Source organism: Pelodiscus sinensis, chromosome 3, assembly GCF_049634645.1.
Source record: "Pelodiscus sinensis isolate JC-2024 chromosome 3, ASM4963464v1, whole genome shotgun sequence".
Taxonomy (NCBI): domain Eukaryota; kingdom Metazoa; phylum Chordata; order Testudines; family Trionychidae; genus Pelodiscus; species Pelodiscus sinensis.
The window spans coordinates 108,592,853-108,616,836 of record NC_134713.1 but is presented as its reverse complement, the minus strand read 5'-3'; the positions used below and the strand labels follow the sequence as shown (position 1 = coordinate 108,616,836).

Sequence of the window (23,984 nt, the reverse complement as noted above, 5' to 3'; positions counted from 1 at the left end):
ATAAAGTGTTTAACAGTGTGGTTAAAATGGATTTATTTAATGAGCTATGTACATGGTAGCTGGCAGCACTTTGCAGTAAAGAAAACGTACAGTATGGGAGCAAAGATGCAAGTCTTCAGCTTGATGTAAGCAGGTCTTATGAGTAGGTCTATGTCTAGACTGCAAAGAAAAGTCAGAAAAAGATATGTAAATTGTGAACCGCAATCTAGCAACTGCTCACCGTCAGCTGTGAAAATCAAACCTGCGGCTCACTCCCCGCTCGACTGTGAGGACGACACGAGTCCACGAGGCCCTACGCTGAGAGCCCACCAGATTCGTGGCACTCGTGACCTAGTTCCCTCCGGGGTGAGAAACGAGGGCCCCTCCTGGCGGTTTTAGCAATTTAGCAATCTTTTTCTGCTTTTCTTTCGAAATAGGCTTTTCCAAAATTTGACATATTTCCACGGCAAACGTGCTCTTTTGGAAAAACCTGCTCTTTTGAGCCGTCTCTTCTTCCTTGTAAAATGAGGTTTACAGGGATGGCAAAAGAACATGTCTGCTTTTTTGGAAATTTTTCCAAAAAAGCAGACGCATTCCTTAGATGTAGCATTGCTTTTCCGGGATACTTCAAGTAATCCGGAAAAGCACTGTAGTCTAGACATAGCCCAAGTGATACTTTAAAAAAGGTCCTCAGTTTTAACACACACAATTCCATAAGCTGATGGGGTATGTCTACACTACAAAGTTAATTCAAACTAACAGACGTTAGTTCGAATTAACTTTGATAGGCGCTACACAAGCAAACCGCTAGTTCGAACTTAATTCAAACTAGCGGAGCGCTTAATTCGAACTAGGTAAACCTCATTCTACGAGGACTAACACCTAGTTTGAATTAAGTAGTTTGAATTAAGGGCTGTGTAGCCACTTAATTCGAACTAGTGGGAGGCTAGCCCTCCCCAGCTTTCCCTGGTGGCCACTCTGGGCACCACCAGGGAAATTCGTCTGCCCCCATCCTGGTCCCAGAGCCCTTAAAGGGGCACTGTCTGGCCACGGTGCCCATGCAAGCCTGTCAGCACCCAGCCAGCAGACCCTGCACCTGGCACGGCTCGAGCCAGCCACCCACTGCCACCCAGCCCTCCGCCTCTTCCCGGGACCAGGGGGGCTAGGGAGGGGTAAGTGGAAGGAGGTGAGGGAGGAATGGGGTACGAGCCCCCGATGGGGAGGACTGGGGTGGCTCTGTGCGCTCCTCGGGGTGGAAGCTCTCCTGCAGCCCCCCCGATTGACCCCTCCCCCGGATGTCAGCCTGCGGCAAGTGCAGCCGGGCTGATGGCCAAGTGCTGTGATGTGCCGAGTGTGTGCACTCAGGGCACTCCAAGCCAGGACTGCTTTGGAAGCGGGGAACCCCTGAGAACTGTCTGTCTGGGTTGAGGGTCGGGTCCCTTTAAGCACAGCCCTCGGCTAGCCTGAGACAGCAGCTCCACACTCTAAGTCCTAATCTAATGCCCTGCCGGCACTGCTTCCGGCCATCCTTAACCTCGGTTCATGGTCCACTCAATGTGGACATGCTAGTTCGAATTAGCAAAATTCTAATTCGAACTAGTTTTTAGGTCTAGATGCACTAGTTCGAATTAGCTTAGTTCGAATTAACTAATTCGAATTAAGTTAGTTTGAATTAGTGCTGTAGTGTAGACATACCCATGCTGAGGGAAATCCTGTTGGAAACTAAAGCTTTAGAGAAATTTCTCAAAAACAGGTAGAAATATGTGACCCCTGAAATGCTGCCAAAGTCAGTGGAGAAATTTCTGCTGATGAATTTAACTTCTGCATTACCGGTTCAAAAATATCCCATGTGTTTCCCTAACTTAATTGTCATATGCCTAACTGGCCTTATTCTGTAGAAAAAAGATTTTTTTATAAACCCTGCTACTTATTACAGGTACAGAATGAACTAAAAAGTACCACCATAAATGACACACAGGTCATCTAATTTGCCTGCCACCTCTGGGCCAGAAATACTAACATCTTACTTCCTACCTTCTGTGAACTGGCTGTATCTTGAACCTCATATCTGTGTTAAGAGACCATATACAGCAGTATGTGTGTGAGTAAAAATGGTCAAATTTTATTTGGCAAAACGTGGTGTTTCAGTGATGCAGGCATTACTTAGAAATAAGGCTTTAAATGTATTCAATATATAGGGACAAAGAGAATCACTATCCATTTCTAAAAGCATTCTTAAAGAAGTCATTCCTCCAAGGTGGGAAAGACATCGTCTCAGATTTTCAGAAGAAAATGTACTGCATTTAAGAGTTAGCTTTTAACATTTTAAAAGCTAACTGGTTGGTTGTTTTTTAAGAATCATTGGGGGAGGGGAGAGGAGTGATTGTGAAGCTTATAACGGAGCTCTGGTTGCAACCTTAGCTATATGAGAATTTCCATATTCAAGAGCTTAAATTAGATTAATGCAAGCCGTCAAGCTTCTGCTAAAGACTGGAAAATATAAGTCAGTATGAAATCTTGTTCCCTATGATACTGAGCTTCTTCCAATCCCCTCCTCCCTACCGGCCCCCATATAGGACATAAGATTGGGTTATGTGTGGAATGTTAGATGTGTAAAGCACAAGACTGTGACTTAGGTGACTTAGGTCTATTTTGTGTTATTCCACGCACTTCTTTTGTAATTGTGGGCAAGTCAAGCACCTTGACTCTCCCTGCTGCAGTTTACTCATCTAGAAAATGAGGACATTAAGACATGTAATACATAGCTCACCGACAGACTAAAGCTACATTTAAGAAATGTTGGAGAAACACTTTGTTACATGAACTTTAACAGCCAATCAGATGGAATACTTGGTGTGATTGGGTATAACAACTCCATGCTGAACTGCAGAGTGTGGCTTGGACCCAGCTGGCTGAATGGCCCCACCCCCATAACCCTGTTGGCATACTCGCAAAGGTGGCCAAGTATAAAAGCTCAGGGAGTCACTCAGTCTGGGCTGACCACCAGAGTGGAAGGAGCTCAGGCCAGAGCTCCTGCTCATCCCTGGCAACATGCGCCACAGCAGCAACCCCAGCAGCAGCAGTCACAGCCTCAGCAACAGCCCCAGCCAGAGAGGACGTCTAGGAGGGTCTGACTCGCTGAGCAATGCCCCGAGAGCTGAACAACGTGCCGGGGATGGTAGGAAGTGGCCCAGGATGGAGGACTGTCCTCTGGGAGCTCAGCACGCTTCAGCTGGAATCCCCGCTGAGCAGGCAGTGGAATTCTCCACTGCCAACAGGGCCCTGGGCTGGGACCCTGTGGAGTGGGAGGGCCTGGATCCCTCCACCTCCCCCACCCCACAACAGTCCAGCTCCCTCGCATTCCGGGAGGCTTCCCTTTGGACTAGGCCTCTAGGCCATAGTGACCCCAAACACATAGGGGACTGTGTTTGGGACTAGGCCTGCAGGGCCATACTTAACCTAATAGAGGGAACTGTACTTTGGGACTAGGGCCGCAGAGCCATACGTACCCTGATAGAGGGGACTGTGTGTGGAACGAGGCCGGAAGGCCGTAGGTGCCCTGGTAGAGGGACATTTGAGGGGAACTGGGTCTACGGGCCGTATTTGCCCTGTGGAAAGTGGATATGGACCCCTAAGTTTGGAGCTTCTTCGCAACACTTGGTAACAAAATATTATTTTTCAGAAGGCTTTAAAACTCAGTAACAAGAATTGCTGAAGAACAATTCTCCATATCATGGCATGCTGATCAGATCTGACACTGGATCCTGCTTAATTTTGATGTGTGATCCCTAAATCTAGAATTCACCTGCATGTAACTAGCCCTCCAGAGTGGCGAGAGCACAAAGAATGCTTGTTTCCTTGTGTTGCTGCTAGTGAGACATATTCACATGCTGGCTGAGACCTTGGCAGAAGAAATTCCCTTGACCTTCTCCTAAAATTACTTCCCCTAGCTTGGAATCTTTCATCAAATGAGGAAAATCCATGATTCTTTGGGGAAGCTATCAGCTGTGGGAATAAACAGCAGCCTTCACCCAAGCATCTTAGTAACTGTTGCACATACTTTTTGGCATGTATTGAATTTGATTATCTTAACCAATTAATACTACCAAAAATTTTCTTGGCCTTTCTTCCTCTTACCACTGTAACACTTGGTGTGATTGTATCAGCAAAAAGATCAGGAAAGGAGCAGTTAGCCGAAGACAACATATTCAGCCAGCAGGGACAGCAAGCAAGCATAAGATCACACCCCTCTCACCATTACAAGATGTGATCTTTTCACCCAGCCAAAGCCACTATAAAGTTTCACTTCAGGTTTAGCAGAATGGGAAAGGGTAACTTAAGTTCCCACTACACTGAACATAGTTTTTCTCTCTCCAGTGGGTTTGCATCTGTGTAGCTTGTGATTTGTTGTGCTTGCCTGTCTGGATACTAAGAAAAATCTACCCATTCTCTGCAGTCCCTGATAAGGTCATTACTGCTGTTACACTAGTCTGACCTAATTAAAACTCATTAGAAGAGAGTGCATTAGGGCTTCAGTTTTATATTTACTGAAGTTTCTATAAACTCAAAGCACTCAAAGACAAATAAGGTCATTGCAGATAAACTAAATTAATCGTTTGTGAAGGTCTTCAAGGCTGAGGATCTTAGGGAGATTCTCAAACCTGAGTCATTCTTTTTAGATGACAAATCTGAGGAATTGTCCCAGAATGAGGTGTCATTAGAGGATGTTTTGGAACAAATTGATAAACTTAACAGTAACAAGTCACAAGGACCAAATGGTATTCACCCAAGAGTTAAAGAACTCAGATGTGAACTTGTGGAACTATTAACTGTGGTTTGTAATCTATCCTTTAAATCAGATTCTGTATCTAATGACTGGAAGATAGCTAATGTGATGCCAATATTTAAAAAGGGCTATAAAGGTGATCCTGGCAATTACAGACTGGTAAATCTAACAACAATACCGGGCAAATTAGTTGAAATTATAGTAAAGAATAAAATTGTCAGACTCTAGATTAACATAATTTATTTGGGAAAAGTCAATAGGATTTCTGTAAAGTGAAATCATGCCTTACTAATCTACTAGGGTATGTCTACACTGCCACCCTAGTTCAAACTAGGGTGGATAATGTAGGCATTCGAAGTTGCAAATGAAGCCCGGGCTTCAAATATCCCGGGCTTCATTTCCATCTTCCCAGGCGCCACCATTTTTAAAAGTCCCTTAGTCCGAACTCCGTGCCTGCGGCTACACGCGGCATGGAGTAGGTAGTTCGAATTAGGATCTCTAATTCGAACTATCGGTACACCTCGTTCCACGAGGAGATCCTAATTCAAACTACCTACTCTGTGCCGCGTGTAGCCTTGGGCACGGAGTTCGGACTAAGGGACTTTTAAAAATGGCGGCGCCCGGGAAGGTGCAAATGAAGCCCGGGATATTTAAATCACAGGCTTCATTTGCAACTTCGAATGCCTACATTAGCCTCCCTAGTTCAAACTAGGGGGCTAGTGTAGACCTACCCCTAGAGTTCTTTGAGGGGGCAATAAATATATGGACAAGGGAAATCCTGTGGATATAGTGTACTTAGATTTCCAGAAAGCCTTTACCAAGGCCACTCACCAAAGGCTCTTATGTAAAGTAAGTTGTCATGGGATAAGAGGGACGGTCCTCTCATAGATTGATAACTGATTAAAAGACAGGAAACAAACAATAGGAATAAATGGTAAGTTTTCCAAGGGGAGAGAGAGGTAACTAGTGGTGTCCCCCAAGGGTCCGTATTGGGACCAATCTTATTCAGACTATTTATAAATGATCTGAAGAAAAGGGTAAAAAATGAGGTGGCAAAATTTGCAGATGCTAGTAAACTGCTCAAGATAGTTAAGTCCAAAGCAGACTGTGAAGAGTTTCAAAACAATCTCACCAAACTAAGTGATTGGGCAACAAAATGGCAAATGAATTTTAATGTTGATAAATGTAAAGTAATGCATATTGGAAAATGTAATCCCAAATATACATAGAAAAGGATGGGAACTAATTTAGCTATAACCACTCAAGAGAAATATATTGGAGTCATTGTGAATAGTCCTATGAAAACATCCACTCAATTTGTAGCAGCAGTCAAAAAAGCAATGTTAGGAATCATTAAAAAGGGAATAGAGAATAAGACAGAAAATATCTTATTGCCTCTATATAATCCATGGTATGCGCACATCTTAAATACTGCATACAGATGTGGTCGCCTCATCTCAAAAAAGGTATCTTAGCATTGGAAAAAGTTTAGAAAAGGACAACAAAAATGATTGGGGATTTGGAACAGGTGCCATATGAAGAGAGATTAAAAAGACTGGGACTTTTCATCTTAGTAAAGAGGAGACAAGGGGGGATATAATAGAGGTCTATAAAATCATGACTGGTATGGAAAAAGTGAATAAGGAAAAGCTATTTACTTGTTCCCATAACATAAGAACTAGGGGTCACCAAATGAAATTAATAGGTAGCAGGTTTAAAACAAACAAAAGGAAGTTTTTCTTCATGCAGTACACCATCAACCTGTGAAACTCCTTGTCAGAGGATGTTGTGAAGATCAGGGTTCAAAAAGAACTAGATAAATTCACAGTGGCTAGGTCCATCAATGGCTATTAGCCAAGATGGGTAGGAATGGTGTCCCTAGACTCTGTTTGTCAGAGGCTGAAAATGGATGACAAGGGAAGGATCATGGAATGATTACCTATTGTGTCCCTCCCTCTGGAGCACTTGGCATTGGCCACTCTTGGAAGACAGGATACTGGCCTAGGTGGACCTTTTGTTTGACACAATATGGCTGTTTTTATGTTCTTAAACAATAATAGTCTATATTCAACAGAGTAATAAGGAGAAAGCTTGAAAACAAAATACTAACATAGCTGACATATCACTGTCCCTCCCAAGGAAATGGTGCCTCCTTTCAAATTATGACCTCTACTCATACTCATGTTCAAATTGGGAGGAAGTTCCAGCTTCCTGTAGTTGTTGGGTGGGTTGCAAAATTGGCAAGCACAAGGGTGAAATACCAAGTTGCTCCTTGGTAACATGGAAAACCAACAAAAGCAGCAGCTGAAGATTCAAACATCCTGCAGTAATGCTGCAATAGATGTCAGGAATCTGACAAACTGCTTACAAATCTCTCATTCTCAAATACGACAGGTGAGTACAGAATGGCAATAACATACAGCTGCCACCATCATGAATATCATGGAGCTACAAATAGTCCCGGGGCACCTTAGGGTACATATACATAGCAACACTATTTTGAAATAACTAGTTCTATTCCAAAATAACTTAGGATATGTCTACACTTCCACCCTCTTTCAAGAAAGGGATGCAAATGAAGACATTCGAAATTGCAAATGAAGCCGGGATTTAAATATCCTGTGCTTCATTTGCATATTTGCATTATGGCGCTTTTTCAAAATACAGTAAACTTCCGATAATACGGCACCTTTAGGACCCAGGCGGTGCCGGATTATCAAATATGCCGGACTATCAGAAGGGGGGGCTATGAGGGGTCTGGAGTGGGGTGGGAGAGGATGCCACCCCAGACCCTTCATAGCCCCCCCTTACGATAGTCCGGCTCTGTCCCAGGTGTCCCTGATTCAGCCGCTGCTGGTCAGTTTCAGCAGCAGCTGAATCGGGGATGCCTGCAATAGAGCAGCTGGGGTGCTGCCAAGTTGGTCCCACAGCGCCAAGAGGCGGCACTACGGCACCAACCCAGCAGCCCTCCAGCTGCTCTTGGGGACACCTGAGACAGAGCAGCTGGGGTACTGCCTGGTTGGTACCGTAGCGCTGCCCCTCGGGGCTGTGGGACCAACCCGGCAGCACCCCAGCTGCTCTGCTCCCGGCTTCCCCGATTCAGATGCTGGTCAGTTTCAGCAGCAGCTTAATGGGGGAAGCCTGTCTGGCTGCCCCAGCACTTCCGGGTTCCTGATGGTGCCAGACCATAAGGAGTCCCGGAGCATTGGATGCCGGACTAATGGAGTTTTACTGTAGTGCTATTTTGAAATAAAACCCTTCTCTCGAAATAACCCTTATTCCTCATACAATGAGGTTTACCAGTTATTTCCAGAGAAGGGTTTTCTCTCGAAATAACTGTGTCTTAACAGCATCTGTTATTTCAAAATCGCACCATAACGCGAATATGCAAATGAAGCACGAGCTTTTTAAATCCTGGCTTCATTTGCAATTTCAAATGTCTTCATTTGCATCCCTCTCTGGAAAGAGGGTGCAAGTGTAGACATAACCTGAGTCCGCAGCTACACAGCAGGCAGTTATTTTGAAACAGTGTCAAAATACTGTCAAGCTGGAGGATTTTTTACTCCAACTCCTGTAAACCTCATTGTCAGAGGAGTAAGGGAAGTTGGAGGAAGAGTGCTCTATTTTGAGATAAGTGCCATGTAGATGCTCCCTATTTCTAAATAAGTTATTTTGAAATAAGAAACTCAGTTGACAGTTGTCAATTTATGTAGCTTATTTCGAGTTAAGCTCTGCAGTGTATATGCTCCCATAGGCTACGTCTACACTATGAGTTTTCTCAGCAAAAAATATGCTAATGAGGGACTCATGTACATGAGTTACAATCTCATTTGCATATTTTCTGCCGATCCGGTTTTTCGCTAGGGTTTTTGTGCAAAAACAAGCAGTGTGGACATTTTCTTTTTGCGCAACCCCCCTTTTCCTGCAAGATCGGTAAACCTCCTTCTTTGGGGCATAAGGATCATGCAGGAAAAGGGGGGTTGTGCAAAAAGAAAATGTCCACACTGCTTGTTTTAGGGTACCCAGGCTCCCTAAATATAATTCATGGGAACAATTTGATGGCGAAGAAAGAGTCATAAACGCCAATGTGTTAAGTGGGGAGACACCTAATCTAGGCAGTTGGAAATGCCAAGGAGACGTGCAGCCTTGGTCAGAGGAACTCTTCACTTGTAATTCATGGCTGTGAATCCACTCCTGGAGCTAAGCAGTCAGTCCTTTCTTGCAAAGGTGACGTGCTGTTTCACCACCTATATATAGCCTACTGGTCGGGTACCTCTGATGTGGGTGGCTTAGGCTCAAGACCCCCTCTGCCTGTTTTGGAGCAGAGACTTCACTCAGGTGTCCCATATGTGACAGGAGTGCCCTAGCCACTGGAGAATATTCTCTGTATGTGAATGTAGGTATCTTTATTCCACATTGCATAAAATATTTAACAGTCATGGGTCAGCAGTGAGAATGAATGACAATAGCCCAATGATTAGAGCAATAGAATCATTCCAGTCCCTGTTCCCACAAACAGTTAAATATTTCCTAGAAAGTGAAACAGTCTTAACAAAAGATTCATCCTTTGCCCAATAGCCCAAAAGTTAGGGCACTGACCTAGGAGCTGGAAAATCTAGGTTCCATTCTTTACTCTGAATCACTCAAAGTGGGGACTTAGAACTCATGGTTCCCACATCTTGAGCAATGCAGAAACATGCTCACTGGCAGCTGTATTTTGTGTAAGGCCCAATCTGATAAATCTGCTCTCAGGCAGCCTCTGAGCATGCCTACTGGATTAGGCCTCATAAATTAGGCAGGCAAAGGAATGCCTAGTTTGAGAATCTCACCACCAGGGCCTAAGCACTCAGTAGAGACAGAACTTGGTTTGTGCATCCCACTGGCAGAAATGTAGCCATCTATGCAACTTTATAGGCAAAAATTTAGGCAACTAGGGAATTTAGATACCAACAGGTTAGGCAGCAGGGTTTTTGAGGGTCTAGATTTAGGAGGTGGGCACTAATCTGGCAGTCGGGTACCTAACTCCCTTTGCCAGTCAAGCTCTTACTGTCATACTCTTTCCATTCTCGACTTGCCCTTCATTTACACCGCATTTGTAAAGCTAAAAGTGAGGACAATCTTAGTCCAGCCCAAAGATTCTGTTGGAGTTGGCACATAGTGTTAAGTTTCTCCTCTGCATAAGTAGGGTGGCATCTTTTCATCTTTGGTGTTTTCTACAGAATAATAAGGGCCATAGAAAAGTGACAGAAAGAAAACAATTGCTGGGAAAATTCCAACTGAGGTATTAAGCCACCCTCCCAGAGACAGGTTTGGCTCACCCACACTGATTAAAATACTATGAAAATGTAAAAATGAAATGGAATGATAAAAACAGTAACACTGTTTCAGGAAACTAGGCTACTAAAGGTGATGCTGCATCTGGAGCCTGGGCCCTGATTGTGGGGCATGTTCCAGATGTTTTGTTCCACTGCACCTGTGCAAAGCTGCCCAAAAGCTGGTTTGGCTGGCCCCCTGCATAATGCCATTTCAAGAGGTATGGAGTTCTTATGCGTTGCCTCCCACCTCCTGTCTGCTGGCACAGGAATTGTCTGGGCTCTCCCCAGAGGGTACGTCTAGACTATGAGGCTCTGTCTAGACTACGCCTCTCTGTCGACAGAGAGATGTAGATTAGGCTCATCAAAATTGCTAATGAAGCAGGGATTTAAATATCTTGCACTTCATTAGCATAAACATGGTTTATTTCGAAATGGAGCTTTTTCGAAAAAAAAAAAGACAGTCTAGACACGGATCTATTGAAAATAAAGCCTTTTTCGACAGATCCTGTATTCCTCAAAAAATGAGGTTTACAGGATCTGTCGAAAAAGGGTTTATTTTCGATAGATCCACGTCTAGACTGCCATTTTTTTTTTTTTTAAAAAAGCTCTGTTTAGAAAAAAAGCGATGGCCATGTTTATGCTAATGAAGCGCAGGATATTTAAATCCCTGCTTCATTAGCAATTTCGACGTGCCTAATCTACATCTCTCTGTCGACAGAGAGGTGTAGTCTAGACAGAGCCTCATACATCCTAGCAATCATGGGCTGCCAGAAAAAGGGCTCTTTCAGGGGTTTGGCCCCTTGTGTCAGGAGTTTGGCTCAGCACCACCCTGGGACTGGCAAAGAAAATGATGAATTAAAGCCACCATTACCCTCCTACTCCAAGCTCCACCATGTGCACCACAAATGGACTCCGAGTTCTGGCTCTGAACATTTGTAACTCTAGTAAGATAGTAAGGCAATGTGACGTTGCCTACGGTACACTCTGAAGTGTTGGACAGCTGTTTCCCCTCAGTTCTCCAACCTGGGGTGCCATTTACAGTTTCACTGTGGGAGCCATCATTCCTGGCCTGCTCATACGCCAGGTACATTGGCCCAAGCTACACTGCAAGAGTGCCTCCACCAGCGACCCTTGAATTATACTGCAGAACAACACCAGTACATTCCCAGGTCCAAACTTTCCTTCAGAAAGATGCATCTTCTACTGCACAGCACTGTCTTGGACAATACAAGTTCATATGAAATCTGCCGTTTCATTAGTAGAAAATGATATGCACAAACCTTGTTGTCTCAAATGTTGTTTCCCAAACCCTTCAATCCAAACACACTGGCTCAGATAAAACAATAAAAACAATTTTATTAACTACAGAAAGATTTTAAGTAATGAGGCATAACAGTTGTAATTTGTTTATTAAAGGTAAAATGCAACTAAGAGCTAAGTTAACAAGCTAAAGTAAATTAAAAGAAAGGGCTTCCTTTCATCACATGTTCACATCAGTCTGTCTGGAATCCTTTCAGTCAGGACCCATTCCCCAGTTCTATGGGACTTCTTCTGTTTTTCAACTATTGCTGATGCTATGAGTATAGAGATGAGGAGAAAAGGGTAAGAGAGGAGTTTCCTCCCCTTTTTTTTATAACAATTCTCTTCTTTGACATTCATCTTCAGCTGGGGTTCAGGCAACCGCAAGCCTGTTTGCACAGGAACCTCTTAGCTGTTCTGCTGCCAAGATATAAAATTCTTACTCACATCCTTTTTCCTGCCAGAGAATGGCTGCCTATTAAGTGACAGTCCATTTGATTTTATTAACACTTTGCTGAGGCACCAGTTTGCCTTTTGTCTCTGAGGAACTGCTTTTCTACACTTGGAGCCGGCCTTAGTAAAACCACACAGTAGAATCTTATAACTTTACATACAGTGTTACCAAAACACATATTCCCTGTACACTAATGAGCAGGGAATTATGAGTTTTCAAATTATATCTCACATGGCATATTGTGAACAAAAAAAATCATAGTCTGTAAAAAGGATGGACATGGAAATATAGACTGCCTTAGAGCTGTTGGAACTGTTATGCTGTATTGCTAAGGGTAGAATGGAGGAGTACAAAGAGTGTGAAAGGAGCAGGGGGGAAGTGAAAGTGTGCCAAACCCAAAAGAGATACTGAAAAGAGAAGTGAAAGATACACTAGGTAGAGGGGGAGACCTACTCAAAGAATGGGGAGTGGGAGACAAAACGATGCCCAGATCTTGTTCCCAGAATGCATTTTTTTCAGGAAGAATGGCTCTTGGGCAAAAGCCTCTTGTGCAGAAAGCGGCTGCTCATTAATTATGCAAATGAAGCATCACGATATTCCACACTTTGCCTCATTTGAATATTTCTTGCACAAAACAGCGCAGTGTAGACATAGCCCTGAGTTTTGTTATCCCTTTTAACCCTAGGATTACAAAACAGATGGGTCCTGAAAAGAGTTGAATAGCTTGCCAGATTAGTCCAGTCAAATTGTCTGAGACAGTCACATGCTTGCTTGCCATGTGGAAAAAAACTTCCTCCTTGCAACCAGGAAGCACCTCCTTGAGACTTCTTTAATTGAACAGGCAAGGAACAGAGCTGCTAGAAGCTTACAGCAACCTTGCTAAGGTACCTCTAAAGAGAAGGTATCATTTCCTATCCTGTTTGTTATGAGTTCTATATTAAATAGAGGAAATTTAGTGATAAGGCCATGATATCTATTACAAAACTCCTGGAAGTGTACACTGGCAAAGGAGGTTAAAATCCATTTTTTCATACCTAAGAGAAACACTCATGATTTTTAGGCCCATAATATTATTCTGTTTATATTTTAGTCATGTATTTGTGCCACATGGGTTTTGAGAGAATTTGTAAAAGGTTTAATTTAGTGTTTGTGAAAAGTTCCACAATAACAACACTAATATGTGAAATCCTCAGGACAATTAGAGAACATCTATAATAGAGAGAATGATTGAAGCTGCTGCTGTCAATCTTCTAAGGTTCGAATTAGCGGGTCTAGTTAAGACAGCTAATTTGAACTGAGAGGGCTCTCCAGTTGATGCTGGTAGTCCTACTTCCATGAGGAGTAAGGGAAGTTGAAGGGAGAGTGTTCTCCCTTCAATTTCCTGCATTGTGACAGTGCCAAAAGTCGAAATAAGGTACTTTGACTTCAGCTACACAATTAACATAGCTGAAGTTACGTATCTTAATTTGACCTTGTCTCGTAGTGTAGACACAACCCTAGGGCATACATTCAGTCCTTGGTCTTCCTGCTGAACCTACAAAGGATGCTAGTTTATGTCCATTTCTCAAGGTGGTTTTTTTTTATTATTATTACATGGACAGCTATCTAAAAGGAAGTAGACTTAGATCACTCACACGGTTCACATAATATTGTTCAGACCATGCTGTTCATGTGTGCTGCTCCTATCATATGTCTCTATACTGCTTTGCTTATCTGGTGTGGTAGGGTGCTCACTCCACACCTCACCTGTGTTACCTACCAGCCCTGTGCTCTTGGGGAGCCAGGGAGTGACACTCTTGGAAAACCATCTCCCTCTCTCAGGCATCTGCTAGAATCAAAGACAAAGCAATGAAAAGGCCAGGGAAAACATGCTTAAACTGCTTCAGACAAGGGTGATACGACTAAGGAAACACCCTCATCTGCATGGAAGATAGATCAGAGAGTCATCTCCATTAGCATACAGAATGGAGACCAGCTCTTCCAAAGCAGGAACCACACTGAACTATAGGATACCAAAAACAGAGAAGCACTGACTGATGGGAAATCTCTGCTCCAGATGCTAATGAACCCAGGCCTGCTCACACCCAAATTAGTCATTATCAGACCAATTCTAGTAATGATCCTATTGACATCCAAAATACTGAAACTGCCTAGTTGCATTGTGAGCTCATCAAGGAATATCACCCATAACCAGATGTGATCAGTCTCTATTTTCTCACCTCTGTTAACCCATAAACAAATCCAGTGTCCTCCTCAAACTATTGTCCTGTCCCTATAAAAACTCCTACCCTTTCCCAACAAAAACTGTTCTGATACCTGGATTTAAACTGCATCAGTTCCATTGAGACTTCTTCATCTCCTGTCTGATCGTGCTGGGGGCTCTGCTCTGCTCGTCTCCTGCCCTCTGGACCCCCAGCTCCCATCACCATTTGGGAACCCCAATCAGTGCAAGCTCTACGGAGTGGTGAGGTCTCTCTCCTTCTCTCTCTCTCTCTCTCTCTCTTTCTCTTTATTTCTCCCAAGCATACCATCCTGACTCTGCGCTATGTCAACTGTTAAATTGTTAGCTAGCCCTAACATTTGTAATCAGTTTCAATTTAGTTTTAATATTGTAACTGTTAGATTTAATATTGTAACTCTTTTGTGTATTTGGCTATATACTCACTACCCAGAAATAAATAACTTTCATTGTTAAGCTGGTTGCTTCTCTCTTTCTCTTTCCCTCACTCTTCCTCAAGGGGTGTTGTTTTGGCTTCCCCATTCACTCTGCAGCAACGCTTCTTTTACCCAAGCTAAAGATCCCTGTAGTGCCCAAAATCCTGTGGGGTTTGCTCATCATGTGGTTTACCAGTGAATGATTGTGGTGTGAAAATGGGGATAGAAGGTGCTGAATCTGGGGGCTTATGACGATGGCAGCTTAAAGTGTTGTTTAATCCAGCCCACTGAGTCCAAAGGCTCATGAGGGTGCAGTATGGCATTGCTGTTAAACCCAGCCTGCTGAATCCAGAAACATATGAGGGGTCAACTTGTGAGTGCTGATTACCCAGTCCTTTCAGGCGTGCTCTGTTAGTGGGTGTGAGTGTCTGTGTGTGTTGCTAAGAACCCCATCCTGAGGAACCTAATTCCTGCAGGAGAGCTCCAGTGGAAGGGGAAATTGGCAGCAGGGAGATTTCAGCTCCATATGAGAGCACAAGTAAGCACAAGCAGCACACTGATAGAATTGTTAACCTCTCTCCAGTCACATAAGAGTAACCCTAATAAATGAGCATACCCCAGAGTATTGGGCAAATCTGGTAACACTTGCAAGGGTAAAGGTAACTGAGAAGGGTCTAACCTCAGAGGCTGCATCCAGGGAAGAATTAGGCTGGACAGACAAACCCTAAGGGTATGTCTACACTACCCCACTAGTTCGAACTAGCGGGGGTAATGTAGTCATCCGCACTTGCAAATGAAGCCCGGGATTTGAATTTCCCGGGCTTCATTTGCATGAAGCCAGCCGGCGCCATTTTTAAATGCCGGCTAGTTCGGACTCCGTGCCGCGCGACTACACGTGGCATGGACTAGCTAGTTCGGATTAGGCTTCTAATCTGAACTAGCTGTATGCCTCGTGGAACTAGCCGGCATTTAAAAATGGTGCCGGCCGGCTTCATGCAAATGAAGCCCGGGAAATTCAAATCCTGGGCTTCATTTGCAAGTGCGGATGACTACATTACCCCCGCTAGTTGGAACTAGCGGGGTAGTGTAGACATACCCTTAGACAATATCTACACTGCACAGTTATTTTAGAATAAGCTATTCCAGAATAGTTATCTGAAATAGATTATTTCAAAATAGCATGTCTACACTGCAGGGAAGCCTCAAAATTAGTCCAAGGCAGCCTTCCCTAATGTTGACATGCTATCTCGATTTAGAGTCCCAGGAGGAATAACTTAGAATGCCTCTGGTAAGGGGCTATTTTGAAATAGCATAAGTGGAGCATCTACACATGCCTTATTTCAAAATAGCTATTTTGTAATAGGCATTGTTCTTTGTAGAATGAGGTTTACAGAAGTCGGAATAATCTGCTCATTATTTCAAAATTATTTCAAAATAACGGAATTGCTGTGTAGACACTTGCATAGTTATTTTGGAATAACAGCCATTATTCCAAAATAACTTTGCTGTGTAGACACACCCTAACAGAAGTTCCGTTGAGCAGAATATTGTAGGATGGGCCCATAAAGAACCAGCAGTTTGAGGCCAGAAGGGTGAAGCATTTACTACCTGAGAGAAGGGAGGATATTTGGGGCTATATAGTTAAATAGTACACAGTTGTGCCCTGGAAGAAGTGTGTTTAGGCTAAAAAATGAGGGGTTGAGGTGGTTAAAGATAGAGCAGAGAGATAAGATGGAGTTTTGGGAGCAAAATACCAAAGTTGCTAGACATAGGGTCCCTAGAGCTAGAGTATTGGGCTGGCCAAAGTAGGGGATTTTAACCCTCTACCAGTCCCTGGGAAGGAAGCACAGAACCTATCGTAAGACTGGAAAACTGTCTAGAATGGCATGAGGATAGCTGATCTAGTGGGACTTTGATACCCCCAAAGGGGAAACCCTTTCAGCAACCTGACTGGATGGCCAAGTCACGAAAAAGGAGCATACTTAGTCCCAGAGAGCACAAAAAGCTGCCATGAGATCAAATGACAGAAAGAGGGATCTGATCTGAATGGAGCTAAACCCTAGTGGTAAGTGAACCCCATTACATGTTGTCTTTTTAATAATACACTATGGCATGGATTCATTTTGGGGGGGAAAAGTGTCCTCAAATATAAACAAACAGTGTCACAGTGGAGATTTTTAAAACAATGAAAAAAGTAAAATCTTAACATCACTTTTGAAAAAGCCATGGTATCAATTTAACAATGGAAATGTCGAGCTCCGGAAAACAGGATTCCTGAAGGTTAATTCAAAAGAACAATACCTGCTATTGGACCATAGAACAATAATGATTGTGAATTGTTCTAACCATTTTCACAGTATTTAATTTTGTCAACCTCTGTTAAGTTCCTGACCAGCACACAATTACACACAGTTAAATCTACACATTTATAATTCTATTTAAAGCAATAGGTTAACTCACAGAAGTAAACTTAAGACTGTGTGTAAATTTCTGCAGGGTCTGGCCTAAGCAATTTATTAGTGCTCACAAAATTATATGCACCTTTAAAAAGAGCAAGAGGGTAATACATGCATTCTTAAAATCAGATTTCACTGAAGCAGCTATGCTATATTATCATTAAGGCTCCATTTTACTGTGGGGTATTTTTAGTAAAATTAATGGACAGGTCACAGGCAGTAGACTAGAAATTCATGGCCCATGACCTGTAAATTACTTTTACTGCATACTCCTGACTAAATCTTTGGCCCTCTGGGTCACAGAGGCCTGGAAAGTCATAGAATCCATGACCTCCATGACAGACTTGCAGCCTTAATTATCCTTTTACATGTTGACAGCTCCTTAAAATCAGAGCTATTTGATATCCTTTCCTATTCCAACCCTTCTCCTGTGATATGGTGGGAAATAAAGACATGTCAGTCCCAGTGCTGTGGCTCAAAACTACTGGGGAGAGGAGCATTGAGCCAGCGACATCTTCACTTTCTCTCTGTAACCATGAAAGCCCCTCAGATGGCAACCTTGGATGGTTCAAACTGAGATTGATCCACTGTGCTGGTGTCACCAAGTGGAGGAAGGTATGGTGCTACCATGCTGCAATATCAATTTCTTGGCAGCAACACAAAAAAGTTCTCATGGAAGTGAATGTGAAATCTTTCAGCATTATTGCAACTATGCAGGCACTTCTGTGTGCAGTCAGTGGTGAGCATGGAAGAATCAGGGATTTGGCAAGCTCTGACAGGCACCCAAACCTGTGAGGAATCGTAATGGTAATACAGCTACAAAAGGAGTCATCAAGCCAGCACTAGACCCATGGGTTAGAGCAGATGCCCAGTCCTCAGTATGGATGAAGGACCTTGTCCACAGACTTCTCTGGCTGGAAATCCTTAACACCTGTTATATTAGACATGTTGGACTGTGAATTCAGAATGTCTCATGTAACATTGCCCTTCTGATGGATTTTTCCACTAGAAGGGAAAATATAGCCCTCCGGATCCTGAGCTCAGAGTGGAATGAAAGCTGAGTCTCTTTGAGTCAGAAGTACAACCTATGAAACCACTCTTTCACTGTTGTTCTGAAATAGCTATGTTAGAAAAGTATGCAGTTTCACTCTAAATATGTGCAGTCATCTTTACTTCAGATACCAGAAGACAGTGCTCTTCTCCCCCCACCCCCCACCCCCAAAAAATGGAAGGATGTATTATGAAATGTATATGTCAATATAGGAATTAGAGACTGACACTCAGGCTCGTTATTCCTCATACAGGATGACACAACTCCCTCAAAATTTTCCTGGAAGCTTATCTCCCACTTTATTCCCAATGCATTTTCATAATAAAGCAGGCCTCTAGGGTTTTAGCATACATTATAGAGTTACATATTGTAAGAACTCCTGAAAAGAACCCTTAGAGATAGTAAGAATAAAATAGGCAAATATATAGTAGATGTGACCTGTGTAATGCAAAGCAGAGCAATTTTGGGGACTTTTTGGAGTGAAGTGATCATGGTTGCTGCCGTTGGTTGTGTGTGTGTGTGTGTGTGTGTGTGTGTGTGTGTGTGTGTGTGTGTGTGTGTGTGTGACTCTACCTACTGGGACCAGTTATTTCAACTGAATTCTAGTGTTACTGATACCCCAATCTCCTTTTGGTTAAGGAACCCTTTCCAACTTTAATGATGGCAAATTAGTATTAATGGTTAGATTCTGAGAGATAGTGAAGATGAGTTGATCTTGTGGGATTCCGTGCATACCAGGAACCTTTCACAGCTTGGACAGACAAAAAGATTATTCCAAAGACTGCACTCCCTCTAATCTTGGCTACATCCCTTTCATCTGAAAATAATCCAGATCCTACTTACTTTCCTTATGTGAACAGTTGCATTAAATTACTAAGATTAAATACTTAACAAGCCACTGAAATCAATGGCCAAATTCCCATTGACTTCAATAATGGACTTTGGATAGGAATAATGGAATTTGGATGGATGAGATTTGGCCCAAACCTCCACCTGCTAGATTTCAACTGTTTTGGATTCATTAAGAAACTATCCTGTAACTTCAATAAGGAGCATTTGGAAAACATTTGCATCACAAAAATAAGTAATCACATTAATTGTTTCTGTGGAGATAATACTAGCAAGCTACCCAGTAATAATGACATTTTACAAATCAATTAGTGGCATACTTGTATTCTAATTCATATAAATAATACTCTAGGAAAAAAATCTTACCCCAAAATTTTGATGGCCATGTGATCTCCAAATAAGTACTGTTTTTATCCATACCATCCAAAATAACTGCGAAACCGGTATATCCACAATGAAGCACCAGATTTCGGTATGTCTGCAATTCAGCAGGAGAAGAAATGCTTTCACACAGCCACTCACATTGTTTAGCTTGCATACAAGGAAATAAGTATCACATTTCCTGCTTAGACTGAAATTAACAACTATTTGCCTTATCTTGAAGTGCCACATGGTTCCTGAAATGGGGACAATTTCCCTCTCGTCATTTCCTCAGCTAAGGAGTGAATTGACTTAGAACAATACCAAATCTCCTCCTTTTCTGAAGCTAGCTACTGCATGCAAAGTCATCTGAGAGGAGGGTTCCTTCCTCTGCCCCACAGCAATTCCCCTCATCCTGCCTGCCTTAAACATTCCAAAACACCTATTGCCTTCATTGGGAACTGTAGCTATACCATGGAGGCTGGATTGGGGGGCCTTATTAAATATGCTTTCCTAAGTGGCTCATGACAATGTTTTTACATTACCCTCCATTATTCCTCAACTAGCATGAAAGGTTAGACCTGACAATGTGATCATTTATATGAATATTTCTAATTTATATACTTCCCAGTTCCTCTGTTAATTTAAGGTGGATATGAGGAGGAAAGAGATTGTTTTCTGGAGTATGGACCATCTTTGTGTTTTGAACACTGCCTAAAGTAACTAGATGTCACGATTTGTATTGGACAGTCCTGAATTTGGGGCTTTGTCTTTTATAGGTGCCTATTACCCCTGTCCTGTTCCGATTTTTTCACCCTTGCTATTCTGATCACCCTAACACTGTTGAGTGTGTTGAGTTTCTAATTCCTGCTTCAGGGGTATACAGGACTGCAAAATAAATTATAAATCATAATATTACACCTTTTAAATCCCAAAATATAACCAAGAGACTTAATGGAATATACATTGTTTATACATACATTTTTATATGTACAATGTAGAAGGAGCAGGAGAATACAAATGACCATATATCCTTGTGAAAACATTGCAGGTCATAGCACAAAAGCTCTCCTTAAATGCACCTGCTGAGTAGTGATAAACCTGATCTATAAAATTCTGGTGCAGATTTCAGAACTCTTTTCTCTTTCAGGGTTTTGTGGTGCTTAGTTCAGCCCCTCATAGACAATGGGATCAATTACATTATCCATGTCTGGCTTTGAATTTCAACATCCTAAAATTTAGGGATACTTAGACCTGAGGATTTAGTTGTGAACAAATGTTACTGATGATTCTAAACCCTGATGTTACACCAAGCTAAAATGTATTAAAGAAAGAAAAATGGCTAGTTAGTGAAAAACCAATGACTGGACCTTACAGAACAAGAACTGGACATCCATATGGATACTGCAAACATCTACTTGTATGTGAGTATAAAAAAAGGTCAGTAGAACATAAATCCTCATGCATCATAACATAAATCAAGCACTGGAAAGAAATGGCTGGGAAGAAAGTTTATGTTCAGGTTATTCTATTATAGGATTTTTTCCCCCTTCTTCTGAAGCATCATGTATAGGTCACAGTCAGACAGAATACCAGACTATTTAGTCCACCTCTTTGACCAGAATAGTAATTCCTATTACTGTATATCTTTTGTGTTAAACACTACTAAAAATAAAACAATGGTGTAAGTTTTAAATGTCCTGATTATATGTTTCTAGTGTGATTAGATGCTGCATTTCTTCCGCTGGCCCATCTTGGGATACTGTCTCACATTGAGAACTACATTACTCTGCAAATTGGTACAGTATTATTGTAAACAAGACTACAAAAATACTATCTAGCTTGAGTAAGGATGGGTTAAATCTGGCCCATTGACTTTGGACAGTGAATTGCCAAATTCATTGCTGGTAAATGAGGACATAAAACCACTGAAATGAATGAAATCATCCACCCCTCAAAAAAAGGGAACTAAATTTTGTCCTTAAACTTTTTGACATTGTCAACAACGTAAAAAGTCATTCTGATTCACACCAATGTAATTAGAAGCAGACATTGTCTCCATTTATAAATTAATGTTGTAAATTAGTGTGTTTATTATAAATCAGTCTGCCTTGGTATGTACTGGTATATTAACTAATTTTGAAAACTAGACCTCATTTTAATTAGCACTTTTCAGGGATTATTGCACTGTATGTATATATGTTGAAGTGTTTTGAAAGAGCTTGAAAGCTTTTGTTTTCAATTCAAGAGCATATAAAGCTTGCTGAAAGAATGTAAGAGACTACGTTTGAGTATGTGCAGTAACTCTATTCTACTCTTTCCATCTGGAGTCTCTGATTTAGACTGGGATTTCCTGTCATTGTTTCAACTTTCAGTCATCTCAGATTTGTCCTTGGTTCATTTACTGTTGTTTAGAGGCAATAATAGTTTTCCTTAACTAGGGATGGAAAAATGTTTCCATCTCATAATGGCCTATTTATTTAAAGGGATAGTCAAAATATGGCAAATGACAAAGAAAATATCACTGAATATAAAAACCACTGAAGATGCTGAGAACAGAAGAGGCAGAGAAGATGAACTCTCTCCCTTCTTGTCAGTCCAGCAGTCCATTTTCTCTATTAAATTGTGTAACATCTGCTGCAATAGTTCTAAATTGTTGAACGATTTTTAAAGGACTGGCATATATTGCACTATAATCACAAAAATATTGATTAGCAATGTTATTTACACATGGTAAAATAGTAATTGATGTGTGAACATAAGAATAGCAATATTAGGTCAGACCAATGGTCCATTTATCCCGGTGTCCTTTTTCTGACCATGGCCAAGAAACTTAGATAATCTGAAATTGCCTCGTTCTGTATCCCCCGTCCTTCAATCCCATCTTTTTATAGTTGGTGGTTTAGGGACATCTTGAGTATAGATTTGCAACCCTGATCATCTTGGCTAATAGTGCATCCTCCATGAACTTGTCCTGTTCTTATTTTGGACCCAGTTATACTTTTAACCTTCATAACATTCTCTGGCAATGTGTTCCACAGCTTAACTGTGCATTGTATGAATAATTATTTCCTCATGTTAATTTTAAACAACATTTCAGTTTTTTAATGTCTAACATCACATCATATTCTAATGAGGATAGTGGACTGGTCAATGTGGAATGACAATACATCAATATGACTGCAATCAGTGTTATGAAGAACAGCTGAGATCCCAGATCTGATGGCATTCCTGAAGAAGTGTGGAGGTGAGATCCTGCTGAGGTGATAGCATGGACTATTTCTGAATATATGGAGTAAAGATGATGTATTACAAAGCTTCAAGGACACCCCCTTGTCATCATATACAGAGGAAAGGTGAAAAGTCTGAGGTAACTATCTCATCAGTCAGAACATTTCTACTATGGAAAGGAGGATGCTTGTTGGTTATCTGCTACACACATGCGCTAATCATATGCCACTAGAGTCACAACGTGGTTTTAGGCCAACACATAGAATGGAAGACATGATATTTGTAGACCATCAGATGCAGGAGAAATGCAGGGAATGGCCACAGGATATTTACACTATCTCTGTTGACCCAGCTAAAGCATTTGACACAGTCAGCTTTGGTGATTGTTTGTTTGCTTAATCACATACATTTGGTTGTTCAGAAAAATTCACCAACATTGAGGCTTTTTCATCATGGAATGTTTGGATGAGTTTGTAGGTGATCTTCTTTTCCTATTACTAATGGTATTAAGCAGGGCTTTATAATTGGCCCACTCTTATTTAATCTCTTCTATTCAGCAATGCTCAATAATGAGACAAGAGACCTAAAAGCCAGTATTAGGAGAAATTTCCAATCCTCTGAAAAAATATTGAACCTGAACAAGCTGCATTCTTTTACAAAGGTATTAATGACAATTATTCATATCCTGCTATATGCCAGTGGCTATGTGTAATGGCAGCAGGTGGAACCAAACCTGGGACCCTTGGAGATTTAGTGCATGAGCCTCTTCTGCTTGTACTAGAGCCAGCTAAGGCTCATTCTTTCTCTATAAGTAGTGTAAGTATTCTAGAAAAGCTCTGCCGTGTCCAAGATATGCATCCGCTATTTCAGAACAGTTTCTGAAAAAGCGGACGCGTTCTCTCAGCATCCCTGTATTCCTCACTGTATGAGGAATAAGGGATGTTCCAAAAGAGGAGGTTTTTCCAAAATTTTGCCCTGTGTAGATGGGCCAAATTTCAGAAAAGCCTCTTCCAAAAAAAAGCAGAAAAAGATACGCAAATTGCAATTTGCGTATCTTTTTCCATTATAACTCTACAGTGTAGCCATAGCCTAAGTTCCACTATATGAGCAGAACAATACACCCACAAGATGTGTGGGTTACATATGCTGTAGACATATGTACTCTAAAAGATACACAATGGATTATGAATAGATTTGCAGAGTCTGAAGAAAAATACAGGCTGACAATTATTCTGAAAAAGATAGAGGTCACGGTATCAACCTGTTCCAAGGAAACCCTTCACAAAACCAAATATCACCATTAGCAATACACAGCTGAATGCTACTTCTGCTACTTTGGTAGTGTATTATTACTTGTCAGCTCCTGGTCTATAGTATCAACAGAGTTCATTATTTGGCAGATTATCAGACAGAATCTGGCAGCAAAATTATGGTATTAAGAATCAAACCACGTCTATAAAGTGGCTGTGCTGCCCAACATGTATGCACGTGAGACCTGAATCTGCTAGAGGCATAAGACTAAACTTCTAGGATACGTCTAGATTGCATC

The 23,984-nt window shown here is 41.8% G+C and overlaps 2 protein-coding genes across 3 annotated transcripts in view; both read right to left on the bottom strand.

Annotated features, from left to right (window-relative positions):
• The window catches only part of VIP (vasoactive intestinal peptide), a 66,671-nt gene extending 47,323 nt beyond the window's left edge, over positions 1 to 19,348 (bottom strand). For both annotated transcript variants that reach the window (XM_075924469.1, XM_075924470.1), the window contains exon 1: positions 19,211 to 19,348. In XM_075924469.1, coding sequence (XP_075780584.1) covers positions 19,211 to 19,230 — 20 coding nt within the window. In that variant the 5' untranslated portion in view covers positions 19,231 to 19,348. The remainder of the gene's footprint in view (positions 1 to 19,210) is intronic.
• Positions 1 to 19,414, bottom strand: part of MYCT1 (MYC target 1) — a 38,954-nt gene extending 19,540 nt beyond the window's left edge. The window contains exon 1 of the mRNA XM_006114976.4: positions 19,211 to 19,414. Coding sequence (XP_006115038.2) covers positions 19,211 to 19,382 — 172 coding nt within the window. The 5' untranslated portion in view covers positions 19,383 to 19,414. The remainder of the gene's footprint in view (positions 1 to 19,210) is intronic.
• Between the last annotated feature and the right edge of the window lie 4,570 nt (positions 19,415 to 23,984).